Source organism: Asparagus officinalis, chromosome 7 (assembly GCF_001876935.1).
Source record: "Asparagus officinalis chromosome 7, Aspof.V1, whole genome shotgun sequence".
In the NCBI taxonomy this organism is placed as follows: domain Eukaryota; kingdom Viridiplantae; phylum Streptophyta; class Magnoliopsida; order Asparagales; family Asparagaceae; genus Asparagus; species Asparagus officinalis.
Genome location: NC_033800.1, coordinates 146,840,985 through 146,861,178, shown reverse-complemented (window position 1 = coordinate 146,861,178; position 20,194 = coordinate 146,840,985). Strand labels below are relative to the sequence as shown.

The following is a 20,194-nucleotide window of genomic DNA, read 5'->3' as shown; positions in this document are numbered from 1 at the left end:
GTGTAATTCACATCAACGTCCAAACAAATACCTAGAGATAAGTGTTTTACTACTTCAGATCGATCATTTGCTATGATTATGTCACTAGGGACATTTCCTTATCCACTTAAAGGAAGATGATTAAAGTGGAAAAGAGTTTCAAAAGTACCTATGCAAATGTAGAATACCCTTGAATTTATTTATTGAAACTGCATGACGCTCAACGTGCTCCCTAAAAACAAAGAAATGGTTTTAGGTGCAGGTTCTACTAGACAAAATCGATCATTTGTTGTGATTATGTCATTAGGGGCATTTTCTCATCACTTAAGTAACAATGATTAAAGTGGAGAAGAGCTTCAAGAGTACCTATGCAAATGTAGAATACCCTTGAATATAATTACTGAAGCTACATGACACCTCATCACGCTTCCCAAAACAAAGAAATGGTTTTAAGCGCAGGTTCTACAAGAAAAAAATAGAAATTTACTAGAAACTTTTGTAAAAAAGTTGAGATAACATCACGTCAAGGCCTGAAAGTTCCTATCATTTTCTTATACCGATCCAGTTAAACAATATTTTGTGTTATGGGTATTTCCTTGCATGTCCAAGAATAATGGAATTGTTAATATTATACAAGTATGCCTTCTTAAAAGCTCTTGGTACAATCATAGCCATAAAATATATGCCGTTGCAGGCTTGCAGCTTTGTCTTCTGAGTACTACAGGATTTCTGTGGACTTCTGATAGTGCTACTGGGAAAGAGATTCTGCTCCGTTAGTGTAGATTTGAGATTTCTTACTATATTTTCCTGATAGGATGAAGCCTCAATGACAAATGAGAAACCCAATAATGATAGGAGTTATTGAGGGAGTGGTGTTACAATTATCCTATGATGTCCTGAAGCATTCAGAAACTAGAAAAGTATGACTAATTGAAAAGATATACATGTCTTCAGACTTAGTGTAGAGATAGATATGTTGATTTGTAATAGCATTTGCTTTGATATTAGTATCAGTCTCTGGGCTCTACTCAGTACAGAACCCTTGAGAATTCATTTTGGTATGCGAAAGCAGAAATTCAATAATTATTCAATTGACATAATAGCGTAGCATAAGTTGTCTGAAGGATTTGCTGAAGTAAAAGGTGCATGAAAATAAGTAGAGAGCAAAGCCAAATGCGAGGATTGGATCTTTTGAATCAGGACTCACAATTTGAAAGGTCATGTACAAAATTGATGGAAGAAATATTTGTTCTGTAAAAGAAACTGAGCAGACAATATTTTGTATGAAATTTTTATGTAATGTAGTTTTAATAGTATATTCATGCATGCATGTTCGTTGGCTATTTATTATTGGGTTGTTGGATAAGACTAGCAGAATATTCACAAAGAGGCCATCTGAGGTTGAAGATCAAGAGGTTATTCATCATCCGACTGCTTTTGTTTTTACCCCTGTTATTATTTTATTTATGTTTATCTTTCATGATCAGTAATGTATGCGAGTTTCCATCTATATCCCAATAGTTTCTTTGAAAATCTAATCAAACAGTCTGATTTTCAGGCTACTCTTGCTTCATCAGATGACAAGGGCAAAGACTTGGATCAAGCGCAATCTGGGAAACTGAAAACTGAGAATCCTGTTGATATACAAAGATTGGGAAATGTGGAAACAGTAACTAACCAAATAAGTAATCTATCTGTTTCTTCAGCAGCAGAAGTACCAAGCCCGTCAACTGATCAAATCGAGACATCTAAAAATGAGGATGTTGGCCAAGATATTGATAAGAGAATTCGAGCGCTAAAAAAGAAGGTAAACTCGTGAAACTTGTGCTCCATTTAGTCAGTGTGTCATTTTTATTTTCAAACGTAATAAAGTTCACTTCAGATTCAGACCCTTTTTACTGGGAGCATTAGATCGCTTAGTGCATAATAAATCTCAGTGCATTGGCATTTCTTGTCATATTTATACATTCTAATGCGCTCTTTAATGAGATGAACTACAGAAATTCCTATTTGTAGTATGATCGTAAAATTTACATGACTACTTAATCAATGGGAATTGGCACTGGAAATTTTAGGTGGGCCTGTTAGTAATTGGTATTTTTAGTTGGAACTAGGACAATTGCATCAATGGAATTAGAACCAGGACATTTTGGTTGGATAAAGTGGGATAAATAGTGATGCCTGGCATCTCGAATTCTCCATGGAGTTGTTAATTCATAAGCTATATGACTTTGAGAGGTTATAAAACCAACTCTACAAGTAAAAATTTAGTATAAAGCCCTGACTTTTGTATCTATTTTAGCACAAAAATTTCATGAGTTATAACCCACGTTATGTGCTCATTTTCATTCATTTCAATTCCATAGGCAATTAATCATGCATATGAAAATATACACGATTTTTATGGGTTATAACCCACGATTTTAGTCTATTTTTTTGTTAGTTTTGACCCAAAGGAAATTAAATTTTCTTTTGTAAAAACTCGCGATTTTCATGTATTATAAAGCACAAATTTTGTCAATTTTATTCTTTGACCCTATGATAAAGAAGTATGCGTATTTCAAAATCTGTGATTTTCATGGAAATCCATAATTTTTGTCCATTTTGTTTGTTTCGACCCAATAGTAGTTAAGTTTTGTCAATTTTATTCTTTGACCCTATGATAAAGAAGTATGCGTATTTCAAAATCTGTGATTCTCATGGAAATCCATAATTTCTGTCCATTTTGTTTGTTTCGACCCAATAGTAGTTAAGTGTGCGAACTTCAATAGTTGCGATTTTTATGGGTTATATGTTTATTATCATTCATTCAATTGAATCACAACTAATTATGAACACGTCTAAATTCGCGATTTGGATGGGTTATAACCCATATTTTTTTGCTATTTTTGTTCGTTTTGTCACAAAGGACAGTAATCATACATACTTTAAAATTCATAATTTTCATGGGTTACATACTTTAAAATTCATAATTTTCATGGGCTTGTAACCCATGATTTTTGTCACTTTTCATTCATTTCAACCCAATGACAATTAAGCATACATACTTCAAATTCAAGATTTTCATGGGCCATTACCTATGATTTTCAAAATTTGCAAATTTCATGGTCTCTCCATTATTTTTGTCAATTTTCATTTGTTTTGACCCAGTGAAAATTAAGTATTCTCTCTCAAAAAATCACGATTTTAATGGGCTATATAAGCAATATTTTTTGTCAATTTCATGCTTTGATCTAATAGCAAATAAGTATGCAAATCTTTAAGTTCACGATTTTCACATTATATACCCACATTTTTTGTCGATTTTTATCTGTTTCGACTTCATGGCTATTAGGCGTACACTTTGAAATTTGCATTATTCATGAATTATATCCTATGATTTTTTTGCATTATCATTTGTTTCAACCCAATGACAACTAATGCTTTCAACTAATGCTTACTTCAAAATTTGTGATTTTCATATGTTTATCACTCATGATTTTTGTTAGTTTTCGTTCGTTTCGACCTGATGACAAATAAGTGTGTACATCAAAAGTCACGATTTTCATGTGTTGCAAGTCACGATTTTATTCGAATTTGTTTGTTCACCCAATGGAAATTAACTAAGTGTATTTAAAATTTTGCGATTTCATAGTCGGTAACCCACAATATTTGCTCATTTTTTATTTCGACCCATTGGAAATATACTAAGCATATTTCAAAACTCACTATATTATGGGCTATAACCCACAATATATGTTCATTTTTTTCGATTCAATCCATTGGCAATTAATCATGCGTATCAAAAACTTTGCTTTTTCATGGGTTATAACTTTACGATTTTAGTCAATTTTCGTTAGTTTTGACCCAATAACAATTAAATTTTCTTTCATAAAAAACCGCGATTTGCATGGCCTATATTATTTTTCATTAGGTTGAGATGAACAAAAATTGTGGGTTATAGCTTATAAAAATAGTGACTTATGCACTCCGCTTGATTATTTGCTATTGGATGGAAATGAATAAATATGGACAAACATCGTAGGTTTGAAAAAAATTGCTACTAGTTTAAAACAAACAAAAATGGGCAAATTTTATGGGTTAATAGCTTATGAAATTGTGAATTTTAAACTTCACATAATTATTTGCCATTATGTGGAAATGAAAGAAAATAAGCTTAAAATTATGGGTTATAGCTTATGAAAATCGTGAATTTTACACTGTTTAATTATTTGTCACTTGGTGTGTTTGTTGGAAATTTGATGTAAAAAGACAATGAAAGAAAAATTTGACTTGTATTTCTCTCAAAATCAATTACAATTTGGATTCCGATTACAAAAGAGAGGAGAATAAATTTGATTCTCCCCTTTGTTTAAAACTGGGTTCTTCACGGTGGCGATGAGATGCCTCCCTCGAATGCTCGCGTCGAGTTTGCTTCTCGTTGACGATCCGAACGTCTTGATTCACTGGAACGATATCTTCTCCTCACGATTTGACGCAGTGGAGAACTTGTGTGGCAAGTTTGAAAATAACTCTTAACGAGTTGATAACTCTGAACGAGATTTAGGAGAACTTGCAGAGCAAGTTTCGAACTCTGATCGAGTTGATAACTCTGAACGAGTTTGAACTCTTGAAAAAGAGTTGATTTGAACCGAAAGTTCGGTTAATAAGCCAAGGAAGAAGCTCCTGTTGCTGGTCTTCCAAGCTCCGAGATCTCTCCCTTTGCTGCCAAGCCTCAGATCTGAAAAAGCTCTTCGAAAGAATGACCGAATCTCCCCCTTATCGATGAGAAAAATCCGATAAAAGAGTAGCTGATCTCTTTCTCTCTTCGGCCGATCTCAAAAAAGCTCCGCCAGTCCTTTATAGGTTCGGTAAAACCTATATATCTCCAAATCCAACCGATAGAAAGCAATCTCCACCGTTCAGAATTAGGAACAATAAGTGTAGTAGCCACTCTCCAAATTTCACATCGATCGGACCATGGATGAGGGTCCGATCGTCACGCCGATCGCAACTGCATGAAAGTGACTTTTCTCTGCACTCCTGGAACGACCAGCTTCGGTAAAACCTTCATATCTCCAAATCTAACTGATAGAAAGTAATTTCCACCGTTCAGAATTAGGAACAATAAGTGTAGAAGCTACCCTCCAAATTTCACATCGATCGGACCATGGATGAGGGTCCGATCGTCACGGCGATCACAACTGCGCAAATCTGACTTTTCTCTGCACTCCTGGAACGACCAGCTTCGGTAAAACCCTCATATCTCCAAATCTAACCGATAGAAAGCAATCTCCACCGTTCAGAATTAGGAAAGACGAGTGTAGAAGCTACCCTCCAAATTTCACATCGATCGGACCATGGATGAGGGTCCGATCGTCACGCCGATCATAACTGCGCAAATTTGACATTTCTTCTCCTCTCTTGTTCTCTCTTTCTTTTAATTTCGTCTAGCTCTCTACCACCAGCCCGATTTTGCTGTGAAAACCACCTATTTGTAGGAGTTTAAGGGGTATAACTACTCCCCTTAATTAGCTCCATAATGGAGGTTAGTTGCCCTATTAAGTGGAGGACCGTTTCAAGGATTTGAAATGGTCAAACGCGACATTCGCGTTGAAGAGATTGTCAATTATAATCTTTTTTTTATTTTTGAACTTTTGTGAGGATCGTCAGATTATAATCCTTACATTTAGCTCTTGATAATATGAGAGTCGTCAATTTATAACTCCCGATGTTGATTGTGAAGGCGGTTGAATTAGAACTTTCATCAGTTGTTGTGAGGGTCATCAGATTGTAACATTCATCAGTCTACGTGAAAGTCTTCAAATTGTAACATTCTGAAAGTCGTCAGATTATAACTTCTATCATCAGTGTTTTGATGGGGATCAGCTATCTATTGTGATTTTTCGACAGCCTACATGGTGAAAACGAAAGAAAATAGACAAAATTAAGAGGTTATAACTATAGAATCGTGAATTTTAAACTTCACAATTATTTGCCATTAGGTCAAAAAAAACAAACAAAAATTATGGGTTATAGCTCATAAAAATCGTAAATTTTGCTTTCCACTTAATTATTTGTCATTGGGTGGAAATGAATGAAAATGGATAACAGTCATGGGAAATAGCTCAAGAAAATTATGAATTTTGAACTTTGCTTACTTATTTGTTAATGTATTAAAACGAACAAAAATAGACAAAAATCAGTGTTAAAACTCATGAAATCGTAAACTTTAAACTTTGAAAAAATTGTGCTAGTAGGTTGTTATGAGCAAAAGTAGGCAAAAATTTTGGGTTGTAGGTCATAAAATCTTGAATTTTAAACTCTAAATAATTATTTGTCATTAGATTGAAACAAAAGAAAATGGACAAAAATTATGGATTAGGTCATAAAAATCGTGAATTTTGCACTCCGCTTAATTACTTGCTACTAGGTGAAAAGAAAAGGAAATGGGTAAAAATCTCGTGCATCATAGCTCATGAAATTATGAATTTTAAACTCTATAATTATTTGCTAATAAAAAAAATATGAATAAAGATTGTGGGTTTATAGCTCATGAACTTTGTACTCCACTTAATTATTTGTTATTCAGTCGAAACAAATAAAAATGGGTAAAAATTATGGGTCATGAAATCTTGATCATGAAATCTTGAAATTTTAACTCCACATAATTATTTACCATTTGGTCGAAATGAAAGAAAATAAATAAAAATCATGACTTATAGCTCATGAAAATCGTGAGTTTTGTAGATTTTGTACCATGCTTAATTATTCACCACTCGGTGAAAACGAAAGAAAATGGATAAAAAATGCTGGTTATAGTTCATGAAATTGTGAATTTTGAACTTCACATGATTATTTAATACTAGGTTAAAATGAAAGAAAATAAAAAAAAATCCTTAGTTATACCTACTCATGAAAATCGGGAAGTTGTGTTTTGCTTAATAATTTGTAATTGTGTGGAAAAGAATGAAAATAGACAAAAATAGTGGGTAATAACTCATAAAATCGTAAATTTTAAACTCTGCAAAATTATCGGCCATTGAGTCAAAATGAAGGAAAATAGACAAAAATCGTAAATTATAGCTCATAAAATTGTGAATTTTGAACTCCATATAAATATTTTCCATTACGCTGAAACAAAAGCAAAATGACAAAAAATGTGGCTAGCTCATGAAATTAGGAATTTTTTAAATCCACATACTTTTTGCCAATGGGCTGTTACGATCAAAAATAGGCAAAACATTGTGAGTTATAGCTCACGAAATTATAAATTTTGACCTCTACATAGTTACTTGCCATTACTTCGAAATAAAAGAAAATGAACAAAAATTGTGGGTTATAACTCATGAAAATCATGAATTTTGCACTCCGTTTAATATTTTGTCACTGGGTTAAAACGAAAGAAAATGAACAAAAATTATGCATCATAGCTAATGAAATCATGAGTTTTAAACTACACGATTATTTGCCATTAGATCGAAACGAAAGATAATGAACAAAAATCTGGGTTATAGCTCATGAAAATTATGAATTTTGCACTCGCTTAATTATTCGTCATTTGGTGAAAATGAAAGAAAATGGACAAAAATTATGGGTTATAACTCATGAAATTGTGAATTTTAAACTCAACATAATTATCTGTTATTGGGTGGAAACTAAAAAAAATGAATAAAAATCGTAGGTTATAGCTCATAAAAATCATGAATTTTGGTCTCCGCTTAATTATTTGCTATTGGGTGAAAACGAAAGATAATGGACAAAAATCGTGGGTTATAATTCATGAAATCGTGAATTTTAAAATCTACATAATTATTTACCATTACGTCAAAAAGAAAGAAAATAGATAAAAATCATGGACTATAGATCATGAAGTCTTGAATTTTGAACTCTGCAAATAATTGGCCACTACAATGAAATTAACAAAAACGAACAAAATCATGTGCGTTACGGTTCATAAAAATTGTGGATTTTGAGCTCTGCAAACTGATTTGCTATTGGGTGGAAACAAATGCAAAAGGACAAAAGGAATGGATTATGGCACATGAAAATCGTGAATTTTGAGCTTTACATAATAAATTTATCATTGGGTCAAAACGAATGAATATAAACAAAAATTATGGGTTACAACTCATAAAAATTGTGAATATTGAAATTCGGTTAAATATTTGTCAATGAATTTAAACGAATAAAAATAGATAAAAATTAAGGGTTATAGCTCATGGAATTATGAATTTTAAACTCCGCAAAACATATTGTCCCTAAGTCGAAAGAAATAAAAATGGGCAAATTTTGTGGGTGCTCATGAAATCGTGAATTTTAAACTCCACATAATTATTTACCATTTGGTCGTAATGATAGAAAATGAACCAAAATCTTGAGTTATAGTTCATGAAAATCATGAATTTTTATTAACTCCACTTAATTATTTGCCATTGGGTGAAAACGAAAGAAAAAGGACAAATTGTGAGCTATAACTCATGAAATTGTGAATATTAAACTCTTCATAATTATTTACTGTTACGTCAAAATGAAAAAATGAACAAAAGTCATAGTTATAGCTCATGAAATCATGAATTTTATACTTAATTATTTATCATTGGGTGAAAATGAAAGAAAATGGACAATAATTATAGGGTTATAGCTCATGAAATCCTGAATTTTGAACTCCACATAGTTATTTGTCATTAGATCGAAATAAAAAAGTGAACAAAATTTGTGGCATACAGCTCATGAAAATCTTAAACTTAGCACTCTACTTAATTATTTGCATTAGGTGGAAATGAAACGAAAATGTACAAAAATCGTGAATTATAGCTCATAAAATCATGAATTTTAAACTTTGCAATATTATTTTAGCCATTTCAACAAAACAAACAAAAGCGAACAAAAGTCATAGATTATAGCTCATGATAATCGTGAATTTTAAATTCTACATAATTATTTGTCATTTAGTGGAAACAAAGGAAAATGGACAAAATGTATAGTTTATAGCTCATGAATCGTGAATTTTGGACTTCATTAAATTATCTACTATTAAGTCAAAACAATGGAAAAATAGACAAAAATCGTAAATTACAACTAGTGTAATCGTTAATGTTGAAATCCACATAAATACTTGCTATTAGATCGAAACGAATGAAAATGAACTAAAATTATAGGTCATAGCACATGAAAATTGTGAATTTTGAACTTCGGGTAAGTATTTGTCATCGGATTGAAATGAACAAAAATAGACAAAATTCATAGGTTATAATTTGTGAAATTATGAAATTTGAACACTGCAAAAATATTTTTGCCTTTAGGTCGAAACGAACTAAAATGACAAATATTTTTGCCTCAACTCATGAAATCGTGAATTTCGAACTCGACATAATTATTTGTCATTAGATCAAAACGAAAGAAAAATGAACAATAATTATGAGTTATAGCTAGTGAAAATCGTGAATTTTGCACTTTACTTAATTATTTGCCATTAGCTTAAAACGAATGCAAAAAGACAAAAATCATGGATTATAGTTTATGAAATCATGAATTGTGAACTCTACATAATTATTTGTCATAATATCGAAATGAAAAAAAAACTGAGTTACAGCTCATGAAAATGATGAATTTTGTACTCCGCTTAATTATTTGTCATTGGGTGAAAATGAAAGAAAATGGACAACGTTGTGGGGTTATAGCTTATGAAATTGTAATTTTGAACTCCACATAATTATTTGCTACTAGGTCAAAATGAAAGAAAATGAACAACCATCATACGTTGTCGGTAATGAAAATCGTTATTTTGCACTTCACTTAATTATTTGTCATTGGGTGAAAACAAAAAAATATAAAAATTATGGGTTATAGCTCATGAAATCGTGATATGAATTTTGAACTCCACAATTATTTGTCATTAGGTTAAAACCAAAGAAAATGAGCAAAAATCGCAGGTTATAACTCACAAAAATTGTGAATTTAGCACATCGCTTAATTATTTCACATTAGGTGATAATGAAAGAAAATAAATAAAAATTATAGAGTAGCTCATGAAATTGTGAATTTTAAACCTAACATAATTATTTGCCATTAGTTAATTAAGGAAAATGAATGAAAATCATAGGCCAGCTCATGAAAATCTTGAATTTTGCGCTTTTCCGCATAATTATTTTGCATTGGGTGGAAAAGAACGAAAATGAACAAAAATCGTGGGTTATAACTCATGAAATTATGTAATTATGAAATTTGAGCTCTACAATATTATTGGCCATTACAACAAAACGAACAAAATTGAATAAACATTATGGTTTATAGCTCATGAAAATCATGAATTTTTTTAACTCTGCTTAATTATTTACACTGGATGAAAACGAATGAAACAGACAAAAGGAATGGTTTATAGCTCATAAAATCGTTACTCCAAATAAAGATTTGTCATTAGGTTGAAATAAATGAAAATGAATAAAAATTATGGGCTATAGCTCATAAAAATTATGAATTTTGAACTTTGATTAATTATTTGTCATTGGATTGAAATAAACAAAAATAGACAAAAATCTTGGTTTATACGTGAAATCGTGAACTTTAAACTTTACAAATATTTTTGCCACTGGGTTGAAATGAAATAAAATGGGGGCAAAATCAAGGGCTATAGCTCATGAAATCATGAATTTTAAAATCCGTATAATTATTTGCCATTAGGTAGAAACGAAAAATATTTAAAAAAAATCGTGGATTATAGGCAATGAAAATTGTGAATTTTGCACTCCATTTAATTATTTATCATTAGGTGAAAACGAAAGATAAATAACAAACTTTATGGGTTATAGCTCATGAAATCGTGAATTTTGAACTCCGCATAATTATTGGCCATCAAGTAACAGAAAGAAAATGCGCAAAAATCGTGAATTTCGACTCTACTTAATTACTAGTGCGCACCCCATGCAAAGCACGACACCCTCTGCTACAGTAATTCTTTTTAAACGCGACAGTTTTTTGTAATGCTACAGTATTTTGTTTTGTGCTACAGTACTTCTCTGTGTTATTTACTGTAGCATAAATAATGAGTTTTCATATCCTCCTATCAGTATAAAGGAGTAGATTTGCTATTAGGTGAAAATGAAAGAAGATGGACCAAAATGAGGTTATAACTCATGACATCGTGAATTTTAAACTCCACATAATTATTAGATATAAAAATTAAAGAAAATGATAAACATATCGTGGGTTATAGCTTATAAAAATCGTTAATTTTGCAGCATGCTTAGTTAGTTGACGTTGAGTGGAAACGAACGAAAGTAGACAAAATCATGGTCTATAACTTATGAAATCATGAATTTCGCACTCTGCAATATTATTGGCCATTACACCAAAACAAAAAAAATCATGGGCTATAGCTCATGAAAATCATGAATTTTTAACTCGGCTTAATTATTAACCACTGTATGAAAATGATCGAAAACGGACAAAAGGAATGGTTTAAAGCCCATGAAATCGTGAAATTTAAAATTATCTACCATTGAGTCAAAACGAATGAAAAATAGACGAATATCGTGAATTATAGCTCATGAAATCGTTAATTTTGAACTTCACATAAATAGGTTGAAAGGAATGAATGTGAAAAGAAAAATCATAAGTTATAGCTCATGAAAATTATGAATTTCGAACTTCAGTTAATTATTTATTTTTGGATTGAAATGAACAAAAACAAACAACAAATCCCAGGTTATAGTTCGTGAAATCGTGAATTGTGAACTATACAAATATTTTTGCCACTAGGTCGAAACGAAGTAAAATTGGTTGGGTTATAGCCCATAAAATCGTGAATTTTGTGCGTTGACATAATTATTAACATTAGATTGAAAAAGAAAGAAAATGAAAAAAAAATTGTGGGTTAAAAGTTAATGAAAATTGTGAACTTTAACCCATGAAATTTTGTGCATTGACAGTCATTTGACTCGATGACAGTTATTTATGACTATTTTAAAATTTGCGATTTTCATGTGTTATAACCCACAGTCCCCGTTCATTGATTAAATCGAATGGACATGGACTTATAATGACTACTTAAAAATCCTCGGTTCCTTATTTTTCATAGATCTATCTAAACTATAGTTCTCAGCAATAATAATGATTGGAAAAAGAGGATATTTTTAGCCATGGCTGAAGCTAGCACATATATCAATTATCTTCTCATAAATCACAAAACTTAAATGTCTACATCTTGAACTGCACTCTGTTTCGAACAACATATACATCATACAGCTTTTTTCAGTGAAAGTCCAGCGCAGACTCTAAATGGCCTTATCTACCGCGCTTGAATACAGTTTTTCCTGTATTTCATATTTCCCACATTTTCCCTGTACTATTCTAGATTTTAGATGTTGTAAATTTAATCGATCCAATTTATGCTGCAGATTCGACTTGCAGAGGCACAACTAAAAGGCGACCAACAAAACATGAAGCCAGAACAATTAGAGAAGCTGTCTAAAATTGAAGGATGGTGCAAGGAGCTTAAAGCTTTGGAAGATAAAAAGGCGAATAAGGTTTCCTGATACTCTCAAATAACCAGAAGCTTGATCTCAACTTGTTGTGAGCGCGTATCCTGTTCCTATGAAATGTTCCAGTTTGCCCGTGCTTGACCTTTAGCGATGCATTTAATGTTTTAGGACATGGGTCAATTTTCTGGAGTTCGGTAACACTTCAAATAGGATTATGTATCTTTTAGGGGGTCTGATTTGGGTGACTTGTGCAAATTTGAACTGAATTTATTTTCGTTTCTCTAGTTGAGGGTGCAAGTTTTGCACTGCACGTTGCTTTCAGGCACTTACCACCACTTTCCTCTGTATTTAGCGTCTGTCTGTCATTGTTGGCAAACTTTTTGTAAGCTAAGTATGGAATCTTTGTTCGTGTTATCGACGCGAAGGATGTATTTATATGCCAAATTTTCGTGTCGTATCGTTTATCTAGGTTTTGTAGTACACTAGAGATACATTGTTATATACAGTTTTCTATTAAGATGAACTTCGATTCGGAGGTCATTGAAATTTTGACCTCTTTAATCATCATGTATGGTGCCTAAATATTTCATGATGTGTAATGCACAGATGAAACAGTGTAATAGACCAGTTTTTTGGTACCCCTGGTCTTTTATAATTTTCAGGAAATAATATTAAAAGAAATACAAATTTGAGAACATCATAACAATAAAAGAAATTGATTGGAATCAAGCCTTAAGCTTCTCGCAGCAGCCCATCAATCCTCCGCGGCGCTTCCATGCCGATGAAATTCGACTAATTACATGCCTCAGTCGCCACTGGAGTGAACATAAAGGAAAACATTTATGAAGAAAATCTAATCCAAATATGTTTCTTTTTCCCCCCCAAAAAAAACCCCTTCATTTTATTTGAAAATTTATATGTAGCGCAAAATCTTCTTTAAAAAAAAAAAACAGTGCAGACTTCACCTACATTTCTTAAACATGAACAACAAGAGCTCATCTTGATTGTCCTCTGTCGATGTTCCGTTTCAATTTGATGGTATCCTCGTCTTCTTCTTCTAAATACTGTTTGTATCCAAGCTCGGGCTTTCCATCGGAAGCCTCTCTTCTTCTGAAACACATTCCAATTTTATGATAAAAAAAATAAATTCATTTTTCTTTACAAGCTTAAAATGCTTCAATTAGCACTTTTATCTCTCTTTTTATCATTTTGCAATGCAAAAATAAGGTTATACAATTGAGGGTTAATCACGGGTGAACCTTCTGCACTATGAGAGCATATTTTATTTATCGGTTTTTCTATAGGGTGCCCATGGACACTCTATAAGAGAGGAGAGAGATAAAGAGAAATAAATAGCTCATGGGCCCCTCTGATTTCTATTAATTTCTGTGCATAATTCATTTCTCTCTATCTCTCTCCTCTCTTATAAAGTGTCCATTGGCATTCTATAGAAAAACCGTTTATTTATTTATCAGACCTCCTATTTTGTTAGCAAACGCACCTGATCATTGTGATGATGTCATTTTAATTAGTTTTCAAAATCTTGTGGCAATCTGTGTGGAAATTAATGTTGCTGACAAATGTCTAACCCTTATATTGTATGGCTCAGATATATTTAAATACTAACGGGAAAAAAAAAATCATAGTCATTTCATACAACCTATTATGTAACCAATCATGAACCAGAATAAAATTTGGCACAAATCGAGCGTCGTCGTTTCAAAGAAGATAGATATCTTTATACCATTTCCTCAATCAAAACCATCTGCTTATATTTATTTAGACAATTACGGTCCATCTCAAACCTAACACTTACCGTGATAAGAGAATTCCACCGTTAAAATACCAAAAAAAAAAAAAATGTGTATCTACATCCCATGAGAGAGCTTAACAAAGATTCATTAGGCTAAGCTTACATAATTCTGCTCCTTGTAAGTGGACTTCCACCTCTTCCACTGTTGTGACTGCACCTTTCTGATCGCTAGGCCCGCTTAGCTGCTGGGAGAGTAATGCCAGAAGGCATCCCGGCGGAGAGCTCTCCTCGTACACGGTGACGAGCACATTGCTCTTGTTTTCCATTTGAATTAACCCTTTTTTTTTTTTTTTGGTTTTGAGTCAGAATTAGTAGGATGAGTGAAGTTTGATCCTTATATTGTGGGGGTCTGAACATTGTTTTGAGGTTTGTGGTGATTGGACTCATTCAAGGTGTCCCTAATTATACGGAACTTTTTTTTATCCTAATTATACATAATTAATGTATATCATTGTCTATGGACGTACGTTACTACTGATATATCGCAGTACATGATAGACGCATACATAGGTTGAACACGCATGCGTGTACTGTATTCAACCGTGTAATAATCAAAATCGTTTGGCAAAGGGTTAAGTGAGGGGTTAAGGAAACTTAACCCTTTCTTAACCCGCCAAACACAAAGAATATTCTTAGAAAAGCAGAACCAAATAGCAGTTTTGAAATTCCATAATATCAAAAAACTTATTTTTGGCTCTAAAACTACAGAATTCCTAAAACTTTAGCCGAACCGAACAGCCACTAAAAGTATAGATGACAATGATTATCGGCAATTTTACATTATAGTTTTTTTTTTGGGGGGGGTGAGCTCTGGGTGTCAAAGTAGTAATTCCGAATTATTTACCATTTTAACTGTAATCCCTGAAAATTTTCTTTTCCCCAGAAGTACCCCCAAAGTCTACTTTATTTTCACGTCGATACCACAAAACTCTTTTTGCCCAAAAATTACTTCAGAGCCCAATACATCCTAACTTTGATACTCGAAGTTCCAACAAAATGAAGTTTAACAAATTAAACCTACATTGGGGGTGAAATCGTCAGATAGTAGTTTTTGGATGGACAATCGAATGGAAAAGAACATAAATGGTGGTGATATGTTAATAGAATAGTAGATAGGGGTGATTTTGTAAACAGTCAGGTCCAGCGCTGTTTGAGTGGTGGGGCCCAAGGATATTAATAGAGAAAGACCCTCTTAAATAAAGTCGATTCCCTTCACCCTCGCCTCCTCTTTCCCCAAATAAACGCAACTCGCACAAACAAACAGCTCGAATCAAATCCAAAATGGCGAACCGGAACAACCAAGGATGGGAATTCCGATCGGGATCGGGCCAAACCGGAGGCTGGAACTACGCGTGGCAGCACGGTTCCTCGCCCGGCGGGCTCTCTTCTCGGGTGTCGCGATTATCGGGTCCAACGCTCAACCCAGTAGCAACCCCGGCGAGGCGGCGGCGGCGGCGGAGGAGGAGGAGGAGGAGGAGGAAGGGGCGGGGTTCGGATACTGCATACGGCGGCGGCGGCGGCGGCTGGAATTTCGGTTCGGCCCTCTGGAGGGTTCGGTATGGGCCCGGCCCATGTGGGTACGGGGGTTTTGGCAGTGGCGGCGGAGTTCGGACCGCGGGTTTGGGCCGATGCCGGCAGACCGGCAGGCAACAACAACAACAACAATATGTGAGACGTGACTTATTGTACTAAACGTATGTACGGTGGTGGTGATGGAGTTTATATTGTATTATGTATTTGTGTTAAGTGTGTTGCTGTATAAGATCGTATATACATAATAATAATGGTAGTTTATGTAATCATATATACATAATAATAATGATAGTTTATGTAATCCATGTTCAAAACTTATACAAGCTTCAAAAAAAATTCTGTCAATTTTATGATTAAAACTCTAAGGCTTTTTTTCTTTTTGGTACGCCGCTTCTACTAGTTTGGTTTTTTTTTTAATTTAGCATTTTTTGGATTAAGATTATCTACGGTTGGAATGGTACATATCACCCAAAAAAAATTCTTTTCTTTTCTTTTCTTTTTCAAGGTAGGGTCCTTGCCTTTTTACATCAATTCATTCCCGAAAAATAATAAACATTTATCCCACGAGGAATGTCACTGGTTCGAGATCCTCTAACATAATGTCACAGACTTTTCTCTGGAAAAAAATCAAAAATAAAATTACATCACCACCACATATATGTAAGTTAATGACCAAAGAATATATATGCCTTTTTTTTTTCCCTCCACAGGATTCATATCCATACAAATACAACCAACCAATCAAATTTCAGTTGTTGTTTTTTCCCACCAATTATGGCAATTTCTCTTATGGCTTCTCTCACCTCTCCCCTTCCTCCATCTTCTCCCCTCTCTTCTGACAAAACCCATAGAAATCCTAACCTCGTTGCTTCAAATTCTCCATCTTGCTCTGTTCAACTCCCCTTCGACTCGAAGCCCAAGAGCCCAATTGAGCTCTCTAACCCATTAGCTGTCCCGAAATGGAGGACAAAGGTCTCATTCTTTCCTTCATTCCTCAAGAAGAAAGGGAAGAGCAAGGATGAAATCAAGCAGGAGCTTTTCGAGGCAATTGCGCCTCTCGATCGAGGAGCCGAGGCAACCATTGAGGACCAAGAAAGAATTGAGCAGGTATTATAATGTGCCCAGGTATTTTTGTTAAGATATTATGTAGTAACCGTGCAGTGCTGTTTAGTGTTGAAATTGTAGTTGGTGTGATTGTGGTTATCAAGTGCAGAGTATCCCAATACATCACCTGATGAGCAAGTTTCAACTTCAGTTTTCTGTAATTTGTCTGATTATGAAAGACGAGTGAAAATTCCCTGTAAACATGAAAGCAATAAGAGACATAAAAAAAAAATCTTTGCGTAATTTCATAACAAGTTTTCAGTAGTAATTAATAGTTTTCTTTTTTACGTATCTAACCTTCTATGAATGGTTTCAAATGAATAGATTGTGCGTGAACTAGAAGCTGCCAATTCGATCAAGGAACCGCTGAAATCAGATTTGCTCAATGGAAAATGGGAGCTTATATATACAACTTCTAGCTCAATTTTGCAGAGCAAGGTAGCATTTTCTTCTCAAGACCCTCATAAGCTTTACATTATCAGGTGAATATAATGTATGGAGTACAAATTTGTCATGGGCGCCTTTTTTCGTATCATATATCGTGGTCTTCTTCGGTCTTCTTCGGTCTTCTTCAGTCGGAGTTCTATTGTACAGATTCTAATAGATAATTGATTCGATTTATATGGACATCACTTTGTTTCTCATTAATGATTTAAGTTCTATGGAAATACCTTTGCAAAGATTCTTCACTAGGTAAATGATCCTAACAGACACTTCTTCTTGTATTAGTTTTTAAGAGTGTTCCATATTATGAACGCAATATTCTTCATTATCTATTATATGTTACTTTGCATGTGGTATGTTCTTATGCAAATTTCGGCCAAATTCTCTTAGGGGATAAGCCAAATATATATATGTGCAAGTGCCGATCAGTTGGTCATTATAGCTCGATAATAACTAATTATACAGAACTACTGATATGAAAATGTCTAATTGCTCCATAACATGATAAATAGTCATAGTCTTAAGACTGTTAACAGTACAAATGAAACTCTTATTACTTTTTTTTTTAATTACTGTTGCAGAGACCGAAAATTTTGCGACCCAGTGGAAAGATATATCAGGCCATCAATGCTGATACTTTAAGAGCTCAAAATATGGAAACTTGGCCTTATTTTAATCAGGTACCTCTTTTTTTGCGTTTCCATTATCGACGCAGACTTGAAGAAACCTGAAACAAGACATGCCCTGTTCTTTTTTGCCTTAGTCAGTGTTTTCTCTTTGAAATAGCTTATGCAAACTGTGCACCAATTTCAGCTGATGTTGTGAGTTAATTGTTCTTAGAGAACATAAATAATATGTTGTTCATAGTTTTCTTCTATCATGTTATTTGAAACCATACTGAGACAAATGGACAGCGCACAAAGCTGAAAACAAATGTGCTTGCCAACAAACAAAAGTAAAACTTTTGCCAGTAATAATCAAAATCAAATTCCGACATATATACCCCTGAATGGGCAGAGGAAGAAAGGACCAAAGAGAAGGGAATTTTGTTGTATCTATTCAATTTTAAATTATTATTGTTTCATAAATGTGTCTAAGAACAATCTTAGTGCTACCTGCATTACAGTAATGTTTGCTAATATCATTTGACTTTCTGTCCATACAAAGAAAAGTTTTTTCCCCCTTCCTGTTTGGTTATTTGTATTTACATCAGTCTACATTAGTATCTTATGACGAATATCAGCCAAAATTCTCTATCGGGATTTCCATTGATTAAAGCACGCAGGTATTCATGGAGGAAAAAAAGTAGGAAGAAGAACCTTAAATTGTAATGGCACAAATAAGTTAGATGTTTGCATGACACCAGAGAAATTGGATCTTTAAGTTTATAGTCTAAATTGTAATGGTAGAAATAACTTAATATTAACAGTAATTTCTTATCACGCATGATTTTCTCTGAAATTTTCCTTCAAATTCAAAGGTTGCACTTGTAGGTAACAGCTGATCTCACCCCTCTCAATCCAAGAAAGGTGGCTGTCAAGTTCGATACCTTCAAAATTCTTGGTCTGGTGAGTGATAATTTTCCTCATAATTTAAGTATATTTACATTTGAGCACTCAGTAGCTATTAATACAGATCATTTTCTTTCCTTTACATCTTTTGTGTTTTTATTTTTATTATGTTTTTTGTGATATAATAAGGCCAAAGTCAAGTCCTGAAAAAAGAACTTACCTCTTTGTGCTTCGATAATATTCGAACAGATACCTATAAAGGCACCTGATACCGCTCGTGGTGAATTGGAAATCACTTACTTAGACGAGGAGATCCGGTAAGTCACTTCCCCAATATTATGTAATGTTTTCCTGTGGTGATAAACTTTTGACTGCGAGTATTGAAAAGAAAAGAAATACTTGTTCATTTTACTTGTGCCATAATTTAGTTTGATTAAAGTCGTCGCACTATATCTATACTATATATTTAAGAAAAGCCAGTTTTTTAGTTCGTGTGTCAATTTTTTCAGAAACATCAAAAATACACTCACGCTTCGCAAAATCAAAAGAAACGCATTCAAACTTGCAAAAGATAACTAAAATGCCTAATTTGAGAATCAACACAAATGCTATCACTCTTCCAAAAACCATTCCGAAATGCGCTCACATTTTTTTTTTTTGTTATGCACGTATCGCGTGCCCTGGAGTACTAGTATGTGTATTATATAAAGAATGAAACATCAATTTAAGACTAGAAAGACAATATATCTCTTTACTGACGGTATCATCTACCAAATTTTAGGAAATTATTTCATAGCTAAGTTCTGAACCTATAATGAAATATCTTAACATATTCATGGATACAAAACAAAAACCAGCATTTTCACCGTTAAAGTGGAAATAATTAGTCTGTAAGTGACATATCTTTTATTTGACAGTTTTGTTCATTTATCGTAACATCGTGACCACAATTTACTTTTGTAAAATCATATATAATTCTATTAACTACTAATGCTTAAATTAAATGCATCAAGTATATATTTCGCTGATCCCCGATATTTCCGTTTTTTTTTTTTTTTTTTTTTTTTTTGCTTTTTTTGTTATACGACGAAATTAATGTGTTTACAGGATTTCAAGGGGAGACAAGGGAAACTTGTTCATACTGAAGATGGCTGATCCGTCATACAGGGTTCCATTATGAAATATTCCATTATATTATCCTGAAATCAGCATGCATTAACCTTGGGAAATGACTGCAAAATCGATTTAATTCATTTTGCATGAATTCTGTTGTTCAGCAATTGTAATGAACTCCAGAAGCTGGCAAGTGATGGAATGAAATTTGCGTACATATATTACCCATTTGAGGG

At 33.4% G+C, this 20,194-nt stretch overlaps 2 protein-coding genes across 2 annotated transcripts; both read left to right on the top strand.

The window, feature by feature from the left end:
- LOC109847933 lies at window positions 1,469-12,494 on the top strand. Its single transcript, XM_020417163.1, has 2 exons — window positions 1,469-1,786; window positions 12,357-12,494. Exons 1-2 carry the CDS (start codon window positions 1,469-1,471, stop codon window positions 12,492-12,494), a joined length of 456 nt encoding a protein of 151 aa, XP_020272752.1.
- On the top strand, window positions 16,498-20,194 carry LOC109850580 (probable plastid-lipid-associated protein 4, chloroplastic). The gene is made up of 6 exons (XM_020420615.1): window positions 16,498-16,893; window positions 17,215-17,328; window positions 17,916-18,014; window positions 18,828-18,902; window positions 19,095-19,162; window positions 19,953-20,194. The coding sequence occupies exons 1-6, from the start codon at window positions 16,561-16,563 to the stop codon at window positions 20,023-20,025; spliced, it is 762 nt and encodes a 253-aa protein (XP_020276204.1). The 5' UTR covers window positions 16,498-16,560; the 3' UTR covers window positions 20,026-20,194.